The sequence below is a fragment of the Brassica napus genome, chromosome A5 (assembly GCF_020379485.1).
Source record: "Brassica napus cultivar Da-Ae chromosome A5, Da-Ae, whole genome shotgun sequence".
NCBI classification, from domain to species: domain Eukaryota; kingdom Viridiplantae; phylum Streptophyta; class Magnoliopsida; order Brassicales; family Brassicaceae; genus Brassica; species Brassica napus.
In genome coordinates this window covers 12,665,700-12,682,158 of record NC_063438.1, presented here as the reverse complement: position 1 = coordinate 12,682,158, position 16,459 = coordinate 12,665,700, and the positions used below count along the sequence as shown (strand labels likewise).

The window sequence follows — 16,459 nt, the reverse complement described above, 5'->3', positions numbered from 1 at the left end:
TTATTTAACTGATTACAAACTAATATTATAAAAATATCTAAAAAATAAATGGAAGAGAAATTGCCACAAATAGCACATTTATAGTACAACTTTTTATGTTTACACTAACCACTTTTACCTTCACTTTTAATGAAGAATAAAAAACAATTATACCCTTAAAGTTAATTAATATAGACTTAGGATTTAGAGTTAAGGGGTGGGGTAGGGTTTTTGGAATGTGAAATTTAGGATTCTAATAAATATATAAATAAATACTTAAAAAATTTATAAAAAATTTCAAAAAATAGTTTCAAACATAATTTTCGTTTTTCAAAAAGAAATTAAAAAAAATAAAAGAAAAATTTTTGAAAAAAAAAATTTCAAAAAAAAAATTTATAAAAAAAATCGAATTTGAAAAAGTATAATTCGAAAACATAAAAAACAAATTTTACTTTTTTATTTTAATAAATTTTTTTAATTTTTTTATTTTTTTTATTTTTAATTTATTTTTTAATTTAAATAATGATTTATTATATATATAAATAACAAGGGCATAAGAGTCTTTTGCCACTTAATGAAGAAGGTATTTTTGAAAATGTCTCTTTAGTGGTGGTAAAAATGAAAAGTGGTACCATGAAAGTGGTAAACATGTAATTTCCCCATGGAAAACGTTTTTGAAAAAAAAAAGATAATTCCATGTATTTATTTTGTGTTTAATCTACATCTTTATTTCTTATTTATTTATTTTTATAATTAGTATTATATATACACATATGATAATTAGATTTATCATTATACTAAAATATTATAAATAGTTTTATACAAAATAACAAAAATTGATTTATATTTCTTTGTAAACATAATATGTCATGGCATATTTTCAAAAAATATTAAAATTTTTTAGTATTAAAAGACTAAAAAAGTATACAAACAATAACAATAAATTTGATTTGTATTTGTTTGTTAACGTGATTTTCATGATATTTTCATTTTTATTCTTATCATTCAGTTGCAAGAATAACTTGTATTTGTTATTTAAGTTGAAATTTTAATATTTCTTTGTTTTTATTTTTACTAAATATTTATTGTTATCATCTAGTTGTAATATTTTTAAAATATTTTTTTACAACAAGTACCTTATATTTATGAAAATTTAAAATTTATTTTACTTACTTTTAATTTTTCAAGAGTTTTAAAGAATTATAACTTTGTTTGAATTACAATTTCCTCAAATATACATTACATATTGGGGAAATTACATGTTTATCATTTTTATGGTACCACTTTTCATTTTTACCACCACTAAAGAGACATTTTCAAAAATACCTTCTTCATTAAGTGGCAAAAGACTCTTATGCCCTTGTTATTTATATATATAATAAATAACTTTTTAAGTATAAAATAAATAAAATAAAAAATAAAATAAAAAAAAGTAAATTTTTTTTTATGTTTGCAAATTATACTTTTTAAAATTTGAACTTTTTATAAATTATTTTTTGAAATTTTTGTTTTTTCGAATTTTTTTATTTTTTTTCAAATTTCTTTTTGAAACACGAAAATTATGTTTGAAACTATTATTTAAATTTTTTTATATATTTTTTAATTATTTATTTATATATTTATTAGAATCCTAAATTTCATATTCCAAAAACCCTACCCCACCCCTCAACTCTAAATCCTAAGTCTAGATTAGTTCACCCTAAGAGTATAATTGTCTTTTACCCTTCAATAAAAGTGAAGGTAAAAGTGGTTAGTGTAAACATGAAAAGTGGTATTATGAATGTGTTATTTGTGGCAATTTCTCTTACATATTAATGTTTTGTTTGTCAACATAGTTGTTCTGTTTGAGTGTTTATTCAATTATTATAGGAAGTATTTCACAATATAATTATACATATATCAATATTTTTATTTACTTTGACTAATATAATATGTAAAGCTGAGTTTGGTTTAACATTTTTGTGCTTTTGATTTATTTTGATATTTTGTAGGTTATGCTAATTCTTAGAATTTGGTATAATAACATCACTTTATATTAATAAATTATATATATTTTTATTTAATTGTATCATTGTTTAGAAATTAATATAATTAAAATTTGTTCAAGATAACAACATATTTACAAGATATTAGTGTTGTTATCCAAAATAATGTTTTTAAATCAATAAAAATTAAGAAATTAAGAAATTGAAAGATTCATAAAATAGTATAAATTTAATGTTTTATTTAATTTTTTTGATCTTTAAACTATTAACATATTTATTAATAAATATTTATTAAATAACTACGATCGCATATGCGGGTAAAACTCTTAGTTATATAATAAACTGCAAAGCCAAAATACTAGATAAAGAGTTGGGAAATTGCACGCGATGCACTAGACTTTTACCATAATTAACCAAATACCCTAAATTCCACACTGTGATACCTTTCTCCATAGACACAAACTAGTCACATCATAGGTATTTTCATTTTTTTAGGGTTTTAAACCAATTCACCCTAAAGAGTTGATGTTATGATTATAATATGCATCATCTTTACGTATACACTTAGATCATAACCTGCAAACATGCGCGGGACGATATTTTATAGTAATGTTTATTTATTAAATGGTTTTACAACACTATAATTTTTATCGATTATAAAATGATGAATAGAAATGTTGGTCTCTTAAATATATTATCATTGTTGAATAATTAACGTATTATATCTCATTTTAATTATTTTTAAGATTTCATATGCACAAAAGGAAATTAAGTTTTGCGGCTGACACAAATCACCAAAACCAAATAGGCAATATCGATTATATAATGACGAAAATGGATTAGGTTTTCTGCTCTCGATTTGTTTATTATTTACTTTCCATAAGTGATTTCATTTTCTACCTCTATAAAATTGTGCTTTTGTTCCCGTCTTTGTTTCATTTATATAAGTTAAGTTTATTTTTTACCTTCTTCTATGAATTCAGTGAATTACATAAGTGTCAATTAAAAAAAAATATGCATCTGTAAAAATTAGTTTCAATTTAGATACATATCTAAAAATCAAAATTTTAAAAAAAAATCACCGGCAAACTATATTAAGAGGTTAGTGTTCAAATCTAATATATTAAGTTGTTATAGAATATAAGTGCAGACTCGAAATATAAATATCTATCTAGTATATATTCACCAGCTCAGTCTAAAAATCATCTAATTCAAGAACAACAAAACAAATTACTTATTTCACCTGTGCGGGTAATATCTGAATCCGAACGGATAATATCCGAACCCGAATGGATATCTGAAGATAACCAAACATAAGTATATTTAACCCTATATTTCTAGTTTATTTCTCTCATTTTATTCAAAATATTTGTATTAATAATGTTTATTGCTCAAAATTAGATAATATACATATAATTATGGACAAAATCATTTGCTACTCACGTAAAATACATATCAAGCTCTTGTTTCTTGGATTAACAAAAGTTGCATCTATAATTTCAAAACAACAACTAAATTAGTGTCTTTCTAACCTATTAATAGTTTACTCTTTTAAAAATTAGAAATCCAGTTAAGTTAAAATATATTTTAAATACAAAAAAACTTAAACAATGAATAATTTATTTATTTTTTTCTTCAAAATTTAAATATCCGAACCCAACCCAAAATATCTGTTGGGGTCAAAAACGGACACGACAAAGTTAACATCCAAATATCCGTAAAAATTAGCATGAACGTTTTTACGAAAAGTAATCTTCACAAAGAAACTTTTACGAAGAATTTTGCGGTAAAATCTTGCACTAATCTCTGTTGATTCATCAAAACTAAACACCCATAGTCCAAAAACACGTTCATAAAACGTCAGAAAAGGATCCAAACAAGGTCGCCACATAGCAGCCAGTCCGTGAACTAGCCGGTCGCCACTCGGTCGGTCGCTACGTAGCGACCAACCCGCGAACGAGTCGGTCGCTACGTAACGACCGATCGAGCACGGACCAGGTCGCTACGTAACGACCGAACTGTCTCGGACATCGATCAATGGGTACGACCCAAATCTGTGCATTCGCGTATGTTCCTCAATGCTAGCTCCCATGTACCGCAACCATATCATATCTCACATCACTCCGATCAAAGTTACCGTTGATACTTTACGATAAAAACCGCGAGAACTTGTTTTTGTCAAAAAGAAAATCATAACAAACGTTTCATGTCGAAAGACGACCCAACGAGGTCTAAATTGCGACTACAAGCCCACTTATGATTCTTTAAGAATGAGCTTGTGGATACTATGACGGTTTATGTTTTTATTTTAAAAACATAATAATAATAATAAAAGATAAGTTTCCACATAAAAAATGTTAAGTTTCCGCGGATAAACATGAAGATCGGAAAAAATGGAATATCTCCATTTTTCACTTAAGACGGCTTAAGGGCAGGAAGGGAAAAGCTAAAACCGACCTTGGAGGAGTATATAAGGAGTCCTAGGCGAGAGGCACAAGGGAGAACTTTTTCAGAGCAATCTTAGCACTTAGAGCAATTTTAAACAACTTTCCATTTTTTTTTTCGAGCTGCGACTCAATTTGGTCTTGCAGTCTTAGGTTTTAGAACTATGAATCTCACCGACAGCTCCCATAGCTCAGGCTCTTACCTTGTTGTAACGCTCAAACGCAGATTCGGAATTAGATCTATTTTTCTCACTTTTCGATTTCTTATTTTTCTCGTCTTTATTTCGTGTTTTGATTGCTTGGCGTGTGGTTTAGCAGATATCGGGGACCTCTGGGAAATTAAGGTTTTTCTAACTTTCCTTATTTAAACGAAAATCGACAGTGCAAATTTCGGTTCCCACAATTTGGTGCTAGAAGGAGGGGGGCACGGATCAATCAAACTCTCAACCGCATGATAAACCATGGATTTTACCCACTTTTAGCCATGGTCTATAAGTGTGTTAATATATATTTACTACTATATAGAGTCTATTTAGAGTATTTACAGGTTCAAGTACGTTCTGGAGAAATATGGTGATTTTGGAGTCTTTTGAGGTGCAGAACTGTACAGACGTGTCAGATGTCAAGCTATGAATGGAGATCTTCCGACCATTAGATTGAGCTCATCGTTTGACATAATGAGATCAGTAGAGGGGATAGTCATATATTATTAGCTAAGTTGCTGGTTAGATGGATTTGGTTGCTACGCTAGGATATATGGTATATAAAATACCTCTAAAGTTAGAATTGATTTGATGTGGCTTGCAATATTGTAGAGGTTATGATAGTGAGTTCTTCAATTGTGTGAATCTCTGCTGTTTTTTCAAAACTCTTTCATAAAGACTACTCTTTATTTTGCTTGAAGACAAGCAAAAGGGTAAGTCTGGGGGAGTTGATATACGATGGATTTTATCCATTTTTAGCCATGGTATATCGGTGTTTTAGGAACTATTTATGATGTTTTGGAGTTTTTAGTGTATTTAAATATTCGTGAGTGTTTTGGAGGAAAGTGGTGATTTTGGTGCATTTTGGAGATAAAATGAGAAAAACCCGTAGCTGACCATCGAACAAGTTCGAAGGTTGACATTCAGAGACAAAACATCGATCGACGCACATACTGTGCTGTCAATCTACAGCAAAACGCGCAAGACACGACTAGGTTTTCAGCCGACTTCAATCCCAAGTCACGATATATTTACAGAATTACCCCATGCCACTTTTAACCTAATATTTATGTGCTCCGCTATTGTTCTAGGCAACACACGCTTTCTTACTTTCTACTTTTCACATCAAACAATACTTAGGGTTTTTAGTAGATTTGGAAAGAAGATCGAAGACTCCTTCAGAGATTTGTATTGGAACTCCTATATTTCTAACTCTATTCTATCTATGCATTTTATTCAGTTTATGCTTATGAATTGTTTTGCTATGTCTGAGTAATTCACTTGTTAGATTTAGGTTCAAATAGGTTAAGAGAGATTAGCCCAAAATATAGAATTGCTAAGGTGATAAATATCCTTCAAGGAATTATGGTTAATGCATGTGTTCTATAGTAGCTAACTAAAACTTTGAACTTATGATTGTGGACAACTACGACAGTAGGTTCTGCACCAGAACTAATTCCTTTGAACTAGTATTGCTAGAAACAAGTGGAAGCTGATTTAGACAATACTAGTGAATCTATCGGTCAACTCGCTAACGCCTGTCTAAGAGAACATCGATCGATGTTCTTACCATAACATCGATTGACGTTTGATCCGTATCAACAAGTGACAGCTGAGATATTGGACTTAGTCAATACATAAGAATCACATGCGAAAGGTGGATATCTTTACAATATAAGTCGAGTTCTAGGATTGACAACCTAAGTATTTTATACCTCTACAATCCCAATTACCTGAATAGAAACCCTAGATCTAATGCTTTATAATAACTGTTTGCAAAACCTCAAAACAATCAATTGAACAACTGCCTTGTTTGGTTACTTGCAATCTACTGTTTTCATTACTTACCTAGCTTAATCACAAACTGTTTAGATCTATTGTGTGTCCTAGCTCCTTGTGGATTTGATCCCTAAGTACTACAATTGAATCTATTATTTGAGAGAGTAAATCAATCCTTAGGATAATTTGAGTGATATCATTAGCGGACTTATCCTTCTGTTTCAGATTAGCCTTTTCGGTCTTTGATCGGGCTTTTGTTTTCTCACGCTCCTTTTAGTTTATCTTAAATCCTGATGGTTTTGAAATCATATATATTTTCTGGTTCTTGTCTATTCTCTTATTCAGTCAAGGGAGAATTTTACTCTTTTTAGTGTATGGCTGACAGAATGGCTTTGGAGTCAAGTAACTTGTGTGAAGGAGGAATAGATTGTTAATATTATTTGATTAATATGGGGATGATTTTAGTAGGGTTGGTGTTTCTGATGAAAACATCCTAATAAAAAATCAGATCGTCAGATTTTCAGTTTCTATCTTGTTCTAATCGTTCCAATAATTGCATATTGATTGCAGAATTTGGATGAAGAAAAGAGATCGCTTGAGTTACACAAAGTTGAATAATTTTCTAGTCTTCCAGAAAAAAGGGAAGATTTATCTTGACGAAGGATGAAGTCTTGAAACAGTGAGAGTTGTCGTAGGCCGTAGAAATTAACGATGATAATTCCGGTGTGATGCTTTGCAAACAACGCATGAAGACCACATGTCCATGTTACTATTGACATATCTCCACATGTGTTAACAAACAAACCTTATCTTTTTAATAGTGTAAGGAATGGACAAAGAAAATGTTGTTGTATTTGGGCTTTTTCGTGTACCTCGTTTATCTTTGGATTTTGAGTAAAAGTTCGACAAAAAAAGGATAAAAAGTATATGTTCTTCTTTGATGTAAAAGTTACATGGTTATCATTTTTATGTACAAAATATTATTTAACACATTTTATTAGATTTTTTGTAAGCCATGCCTAACTCTTCCAAAACCAATTAGTAAGTATGATATTGTCTATTTAGAATCTGATTAGCAAAATCTATGTTCTTGAGTCCTTTCTAAAAAGACATTGTACTAGCCAGAGTAGGATATTTTTTTATGTATTAGATATTATTTGTTTAGATTTCCAATGTGGTACTTTGATTGCATTCACAACAATCTTTCTCTCAAGTAAAGTGCCACACAAACCCTTGACATCCAACCTAGCAAACCTTGACACACATTTTGTACATTCATAGTTACCAACAAGTGTTCACCAACCCTTACTAAACCATTAGGGTTATTCACTTAAACTTTGCAGCACCATTATGACATCACCACCTCATCCATGCAGCCATCGGAATTATCTAATTAATTTTCTTTATTCTCGTTAGTGAGAAACTTTTGACACAGGTTTCTGGTATCTTTATTTGTAAGGTGACCGTGACAACGCTTTTCCCGCTACCAAACATCCAAGATCTTTTTGACTTTTCTCTGCCACATACCCCCTCCCCCCCCCAGATGATCATCAACTTCGAACTTGAAAAGTATTTTGGTCTTTTTGCATGTTTTTTGTCGTCCCGGCTCTAATTCAATTGTTGAGTTTTTCAATCTCATGTCTAATTCTTTCCTAAATCAATTAGTATGATACTGTCTATTTTGGGTCCATTTAACAAAGCTCGCATATATTTTGTTCTTGTGCTCTTTTCCAAAAGATCTTATATTAATCAAAATTATACATTTTTGTATACAATAAACATTATTTGTCAAAAATTTTAATATGGAACTTTGATTGTATTCACGATACATTTCATAATTAAATTCAATGTTTTTTGTTGATTGCTCTCAACAATCAATAGTTTGATACCAATTGATCTGTATCAGCTATCTAAAACAAATTAATGCGCTCTTTTAGTTCATTCCAAAATATAAATACATGGTCCTACTAAAATAATAAATTAACTAGGTTAAGATATGTGCCTTGCGCGAGATGAACATTATATATAAATTATTTTATGTATTTTATATTCTTTTATATATTATGAAATAATAAATATATAATAAATATTAAAAATTCAGTAACTATTGTGTATATTATCAAATTGATGAGAACATATAAATAAATTTTACTAATCCAAACAAAAACTTTTTATTTTAAATGGTCTATAATTAAATTTAAACGATATTAATAAGGATTTTTAATGTAAAACCCCCCCAATTAGGTTTATTTCGGGTAAAACCCCCTAAATTAAAGATTCAACATCAAAACCCCCAAGGTAACTTTTCTTAATGAATTAAACCCTCCGTTACTTATTCTGTTAAAAATTTAAAAAACTCTGTTTAATTAAAACGCAACGTATGATAAATGTAAAAAACAACCAGGCTTTCTTCTTCCTTGTATCCAGTCACGAAATTCCCAAATTAAAATTAGGGTTCTTCAAGTTTTGGAGTTTAAATTTGTTCTTTTTCTCCTAAGTAATTCATGTATCTTATACCATTTGTTTTCGAATTCCTCTCTTTTGATTTTAATTTTGTATGTAATTTTTTCAAGTGTTTTTAAGGTTTTTGTTTCAGTTGAAATTGTTCTTAGGCAAAACTTCAATGGATTTAGTTCCTGGAATACGTAGAAAATATCATTGTGTAGCCCTGACAATTGTTTTGACATAAAAAACCAGAGAAAAACCAAGGCGAAAGTTCTATTGTTCTGGAGCTTTTTTTGGTGAAAATCATGTGTTCATAGCTTGAAAAATTAAAGGTTTTGGTGGAAAAGAGTCAATGCAAAAATCATTTTTTAAGAAGAAGCAAGCGCACTGGTTAGCATTGAAACAAAGAGTCAATGCAAAAATCATTACTTCGTTGTATGTCGGATGATCTTTTTAACACTACACAACAAAAATTCCCAACGATAAAAGACAACTTAAGCTTGTTTGGCTTCGACCTTCTTCTTCTGCCAAAGCATGTCTACGCCACTGTCTGCATTTCCCTGGGCACGAACTAACATATATACTTCTATGTACGTAATTTTAAAAAGAAAGTTAATTTTTGTTGAACATAATTCATGTGAATAAGCCTAGTAAATCTGAAACACCAAAACATGATTAAGCCTAGTTAATCTGAAACACCAAAACATAGTTTTAAAGCTGAGGTGAGGTACAATATTCAAAAAGAAAGTTTTTAAGAGTTCTAAGACGAGCCAAGTTCAATGGTTGGTTCTCCAACTTCAGTTGTTGTTTCTCCTACTTCGGTTGACTCGCCAAGTTGAGTGGTTGTCTTCTGTTTCTTAGATGGTCTTCCTGCTCGCATATTTGGTGGCTTGGGCACATGAGGTAGCTTACAATTGCGTTTGTTGTGTCCAGTTTGACGACAGTTACTACATGTCTACAAACAAAGAACAAGCTGTATCAATCCCAAGGAATAAAAGAGAGATGAAAAAAAATATATGTTACATTACCATTACAATGTTGGCATGAAAGGAAGGAAATTCTGAAGATGGTTTGGGTGGATTGGGGGGATTGACCGGTGGTTGCTTGCACGTTCTTTTGTTGTGTCCAGATTCTCCGCAGTTAGAACATTTCTGCATATAACAAGCATCACATACCCATATTAAAACCAACAAAAGAATACAGAGTTCTGTGTATAACAAGCAACACATACCACAACAATTTTTTCTGAAGGTGTTTCTGTTGGCTCATCTTGAGTTTGACTTGGTTCACAACCTGTTCTTTCACTTGGATCACGGATTCTGTCATTATTTTTAGGTCTACCTGGCATTATTCTGTCTGGAGGAGGCATGACAATAACATCAGAATGTTTATCCCATAACTCCATCCCATTGACAGGAAAAAGAAGGGAGTTGTAGCAGAGCTTCCACTTCTCAACAGTATACCAGTCTGAAACAACAGTCTCAGGTAATCTTGTGTCTTTATATTCAGCATACATTGCAGACATGATGTGGCAGCAAGGAATGCCACTTACGTCATAGGCCCGACAAGTGCAGCAAATCTTGTCTCTAACTCCAACAACATACTTGTTTCTTCCATGATCAACCTCATAAATGCCTCTGCCATTTGGATATGGATGACACCATTTCAGGCTCCTCTTGCGCTTCTCTATTATAGCTAATGCTTTTGGTGTGATCAATCCCTTAAAATTATTCATCTCGTTGATCTTCACATTGTTGCTTGACATAATATGCCTCCTAATGTCTTCAAGCAATGCAATGATTGGTTTTCGACGAGCTTCTTTCAAGATAGCATTGTAAGACTCGCTAATATTGTTTTCAACAGCTGGAGACTTTGTAACGTCACTGAAAAATGCCCTACATAACAAGAATAACAAGATGCATTACGACACAAAATAAAAAAAACCAACCAAAATATCATATATATATATATATATATATATATATATTATTTAAAAAAAACACATACCTAGACCAGTTTGACTTCACGCTCCTTTTCACTTCCTCATATGCATCAAGTTTAACTGTCTTCATCTTCTCTAGATTTCTCTCAAAGACATGCTTATTGTAAGCTCTTGCACACTTCCAAAATAGCTTATGCAGAGGATCAACTGAGCCGTGCCTTTTCTTCAAGTTGGCAAAGATATGCCTCGCACACATTCTATGCTCCGCATAAGGAACCACGTTTTTGATGGCATGTATCAAACCTTTTTGCTGGTCCGAAGATAATGCTAAACCATTTCCAAGATCTAAACCTAAGTCTTCTCGCAGTAGCTCCATGAACCACTCCCAATACACCTTGTTTTCCACAGGAACAAGAGCCCAAGCAATGATGAACATTTGGTTATTCGGATCCCTTCCTACTGCAGTCAGTAATTGCCCTTTCATTCGGCCTTTTAAAAATGTTCCATCCAAGTGAATGATACGCCGACAAGCACTCTTCCAACCAGTTTTTTGAGACTCGAAACAAGTATAAAACTTCTCAAAAACTCTCTCTTTTGTACCTAATATGACCGTTGAACCAGGATTTGTCTTCTTGAGTTCTTCAACATAGTCATACATCCTTGTAAACTGCTCAGCATACTCATCACTGATAATGTGCAACATCATTTGCCTTGCACTCTGACATTTTGTCTTAGGAACACGAAGACCTTTAAGAGCCAACCGCTGCATTATTTGGTCAGCTTTGAGGTTCGGGTTTGTCCTAAACTCATTTAGAAAATCAGCAGCTATCTTTGGAGCAGTGTAGAGAGCAACGTTTCCTGTAGGGTAGCAAGAATGAGTACTTTTGTACGATCTAACAACCATATTAGGTGACCTACTATTGATCGATGCATATAGCCTCCATGAGCATCCATCCGCTACACACCCTGCTGCTACTTTCTTCCTCTCTGATCTCTGAAAACGGATATTAACCCTCTCTTTCACTGCATACTTCTCTATAGCCTCTCTACACTTGGCTTGTGAAATAAATTCTTGGCCAACTCAAAACTCAACTTTTCCCTCATCATCATCTGAGTCTTCACTCTCAACATAATCATCTCTGTAAAAGTCCGTCCATTCATCATCACTCTTCGGTTCTTCCTCCTCTTCGTCTCCTCCAATGAGAACATCATCGAGATAAGGATCATCGGCTCTTACAACAAAAAGATTTATGCTTTCCAGTACACTTGTGGCGTTCACCATCTCCACCACATCTGTATCACAACATACATCTTTCCTACTCTGATCCACTAGTCCAGACGGGAAATAAGAGAATTTATTCATGTTCTCTGGAAAACCGCCACTAGCGATCATACTTTCAAGCATTCTGAAAGTTGGTTCTTCAAAATCAATCCTACAACATTTTGTTTCACCACCATTGTATGTTCCATCTGCTGCCCAATATCCTCCAATGTGTAAACGAATATGAATTTTTCTGTTTACCAAAAACATAATCAAACCCATCAAAACACATAACCAAACCAATAAAATCACAGTGAACAAAAAAAACCCAATGAAATCACAAAAATACAAATACATTCAAGATATAAATAAATCAAACTTACCTGTTCATCTTCCAACGACTCTTTCACTTTCGCACCAGACTCAAACCCACATGAACGTAGTTAATCGATTTCAACTCTTGCACCAGACTCAAACCCACCCTCTCTCGAACTCAGTCTCTCTAGAATTCTCACAAGAACCAAAAGAAACTCAAAACCTCTCCCTTTTACGAATTAGGGTTCATCATCCAAAGCTTTGTCGACTTTGAAGTTTTTTACGTGGCTTGATGATTTAGAGTTGGAATTATAAAACTACATGACATTCTAATTAAACAGCATGTTGTTTTGTTAACAAATCATGTTGTTTTAGGTCTTTCAAATACGCTGCGTTTATGCTTTGACGGTACAAGTAACAGAGGGTTTAGTTCATTAAGAAAACTAAGTTTGGGGGTTTTGCTGTTGAGTCTTTAATTTAGGGGTTTTTACCCGAATTAAACTTAATTGGGGGGTTTATACATTAAAAATCCTATTAATAAAGATATATAGTATATTTTTAATATTAATATTTATTAAATAATTGTTTCTACTCATATTGTTTTTTGATCATTTGTATCTTCTTATAACAAAAATTTTGAATCAGTGATAACAAAAATTTTCATTGTGTGATGTTTAATTGCTTTGTAATTTATAATTTTTTTAAAAAGCCAATGCAAAATTTAAAATTTAACTATTAAGTTGTCAATATTTGTTCAAAAATTTTATCAAAAAAAATTGAAAATTAAAATATTTATGTATTTTATATTATTGTATATAGTTAATTAAAAAAAATTTAAAGTATAACATATACAGAAAATATAACTTTATATTACATGGTTAATGTGGTTGTTTAATATATTTTAATAAGCTAAAATTGTAAAAAATGATAGAGGATACACTAATTTTTATCAAATCTTTATCATCCAAAATCATTAATTTTTGTATATACTTTATTTACATTAGAAAATTCCGTAATTTTTATTTATGGAAAGAATGAAGAACAATAATAGTTAACTAGGATAAGACCAATTATTTGAGTGAATTTATATGAAAATTATTTAAGAAATATCGTATGGAAAAAAATTATATTATTGATCGAGTTAATATATTTGGCTCTTAAACAATTTTTTAAAACTTTTTTTTGTTAATTACATAATTTGTTTGCTAATAAACTGATCCCATTTTTTAAAATATTTTAGGTCAAAAATTATTTACCGCATAAAAACCTAACGTTTAGACCAAAGAATCTAATGACTACTATTTGGTTTGAATTAAACTATGTCAGCTCGGTTTTATATCATGATTTAGAAATTTAAAAGTTAATTATGGTTATGAGAAGTTGACATTCACATGCCAGTCCTATGTATCTTCAATAGTTTTCTCATTTTTGTGTTATTTTGGTTATTGCTCGATATAAATAGTGATTTTTGAGTTCATTCTCATTTCTTTCTTTTATTTTGGCCTGAGATTCAAAATTATTAAAGAGATACATACTTAGGGGTGTCAAAATGGGTAAAATGGGTCAACCCAACCCATAACCCAAATGGGCTTACTGTTAATGGGTCATGGGTCAACCCAACCCATTTATTAAATGGGTTGGGTTGATCCATGATCCATTAAATTAAATAGGTTAGATGGGTTAATGGTTGACCCATCAACCCAACATCTTTATAATGAATTATTTTTAAGTTAAGACAAAGTTGATCGAAATAAGAAAACGTTTTTTGTGGTTTTGGCGGAAAAACGCATTTTTGCGGAAAAATAAATTTTTGCAGTTTCAGTGAGAAGACGCGTTTTGTGGTTTTTGTGGAAAGCAAGTTTTTGCGGAAAAATGCGTTTTTGTGGGAAATTGCATTTTTGCGGAAAATTGCGTTTTGCGGTTTTGGCAGAAAATGTGGTTTTGGCGGGAAAACACGTTTTTGGGTTTAGGCGGGAAAACACGTTTTTGCGGAAAATGCGTTTTTTTCGGAAAACGCGTTCTTGCGGAAAAACGCATTTTTGCGGAAAACGCGTTTTTGCAAAAAACACATTTTTGCGGAAAAACGCATTTTTGCGGAAAACGCGTTTTTGCGGAAAAAACACGTTTTTGCGGAAAAACACATTTTTGCGGAAAATACGTTTTTGCGGAAAAACACGTTTTTGTGGAAAACGCGTTTTTGCGGAAAACACGTTTTTTGCAGAAAATTGCGTTTTTGTGGAAAAACGCGTTTTTGCGGGAAATTACATTTTTGCGGAAAATGCGTTTTTACGGTTTTGGCGGGAAAACACGGTTTTGGCGGAAAAACGCGGTTTTGTGGGAAAACGCGTTTTTGCGGAAAATTGCGTTTTTTGCGGTTTTGGCGGAAAAACGCGTTTTTGCGGTTTTGGCGGGAAAACGCGTTTTTGTGGTTTTGTGGGAAAACACGTTTTTGTGGTTTTGGCGGTTTTGGCGGAAAAACGTTTTTCGCGATTTTAGCGGAAAAAAACTTATTTTTGCGATTTTAGCGGAAAACGCATTTTACCACCGAATAAATGATTAAACTTTTGAGAAACTCATGATTTTCCAATTCTATCAAACCTTAGAATTGAGTGGTTTACTCATGGTTTTCTTAATTGAAAACAAAATGAGTCAGAGTTGACCCAACCCAATAAACCCATTAACTTGCTAACCCATTAACTTGTTAACCCATTAACCTATTAACCCATTAACATGTTAACCCATTAACCCAATGGATCAAAAATAAACAGTTCATTTGGGTTAATGGGTCAACTTGGATTGGGTCAACCCATGGGTCATGACCCATTTTGACACTCCTACTTGTGCAGAATAAATACTTATTTTATATTTTTCTGCATATTATGAAATAATAAAATAATTATTATATATTAAATAACTAAAAAATCAGTTATTATTATGTAATTAATTGGTTTGCACATATAAGTCAAATGACCACTCTTGTTTATTCATAATCATTTTAGAATAAATAAATTAAAACAATTAATCTTATCTATTGTATATGATATATAATTAAATTTAAATGATGTGAAGTATATATATATATATTAATAAAAACACCTATTAAAATAAAATAATTTATTTACATGATTTTATTATCCTTGTATCTTATTATAGAAAAAAAATTAAACATTGATCACAAAAGTTTATGTGAGATTTTTAACAGTTTTAGTAATTTATACTCGTTTTGAAAATTTCAAAATACAACATATACAAAAAATTTAATATTTTAATATATGATAAATGTAATTGTGTAATTTATTTTAATAGTAAATAATTAAACAAAAATGATAGAAAGCATACAAATTATTAGCAAATCTTTATTATTAAAAATCATTAATTACTATATATATCATAATCACATTAGGTAATTTCGTAAGTTTTATTTAAGGATATAATATGTAATAAATAGTCATCTTTCTTTATTTAATATCATATAGTTGGTAACAATGAAGATAATGCATTCCATAACGTTCCTAAAAAAATTTACCACTTTAATATATATATATATACATATATATATATATAAAATGATATATATTAATGTGGTAAATTTTTACACTTCAATATATTTTGATAATGTATTAAAATTATATTTAAGATTATCTATAATACCACATTAATTTTTACACTTCAATATATTTTGATAATGTATTAAAATTATCTATAATACCACATTAATATATATATATATATATATATATATATATATAATGAACTCTATTAATAGAGTTCATTATATATCTATTAATAGATAAAGTGTAATTTTAGATAATATATATTAATAGATAATTTTAATACATTATCAATAAATTTACCACATTATATTTATATTAATGTGGTATTATAGATAATATATAATTTTAATATATATATATATATAATTTTAATACATTATCAATAAATTTACCACATTAATAGAGTTCATTTCTATATTTTAGTACACTTCAATATATTTTGATAATGTATTAAAATTATATCTTAACCAAATTTAAATTAGATGAAACATATTAAAATACACCAAAATCATATAATAAAATATATAAAAGTCAATTTTCTAAAATTTATAT

General features: G+C 30.3%; 1 protein-coding gene across 1 annotated transcript; it reads right to left on the bottom strand.

Moving 5' to 3' along the window:
- Positions 1-9,595: 9,595 nt before the first annotated feature.
- Positions 9,596-11,681, bottom strand: LOC106390583. The gene is made up of 4 exons (XM_048779007.1): positions 10,843-11,681; positions 10,067-10,730; positions 9,864-9,986; positions 9,596-9,790 (listed from the first exon to the last, which is right to left on the bottom strand). Exons 1-4 carry the CDS (start codon positions 11,679-11,681, stop codon positions 9,596-9,598), a joined length of 1,821 nt encoding a protein of 606 aa, XP_048634964.1.
- Between the last annotated feature and the right edge of the window lie 4,778 nt (positions 11,682-16,459).

What these genes read in the sequence shown, in the direction of transcription:
- LOC106390583 (XM_048779007.1), bottom strand. Translation starts at nt 11,681, where the DNA reads ATGGTTGTTAGATCGTACAAAAGTACTCATTCTTGCTACCCTACAGGA. An exon ending in GTGAAGTCAAACTGGTCTAG is followed by an intron (nt 10,731 to 10,842) that starts GTATGTGTTTTT and finishes CTTGTTATGTAG; the next exon opens with GGCATTTTTCAGTGACGTTA. An exon ending in TTCATGCCAACATTGTAATG is followed by an intron (nt 9,791 to 9,863) that starts GTAATGTAACAT and finishes CTTTGTTTGTAG; the next exon opens with ACATGTAGTAACTGTCGTCA.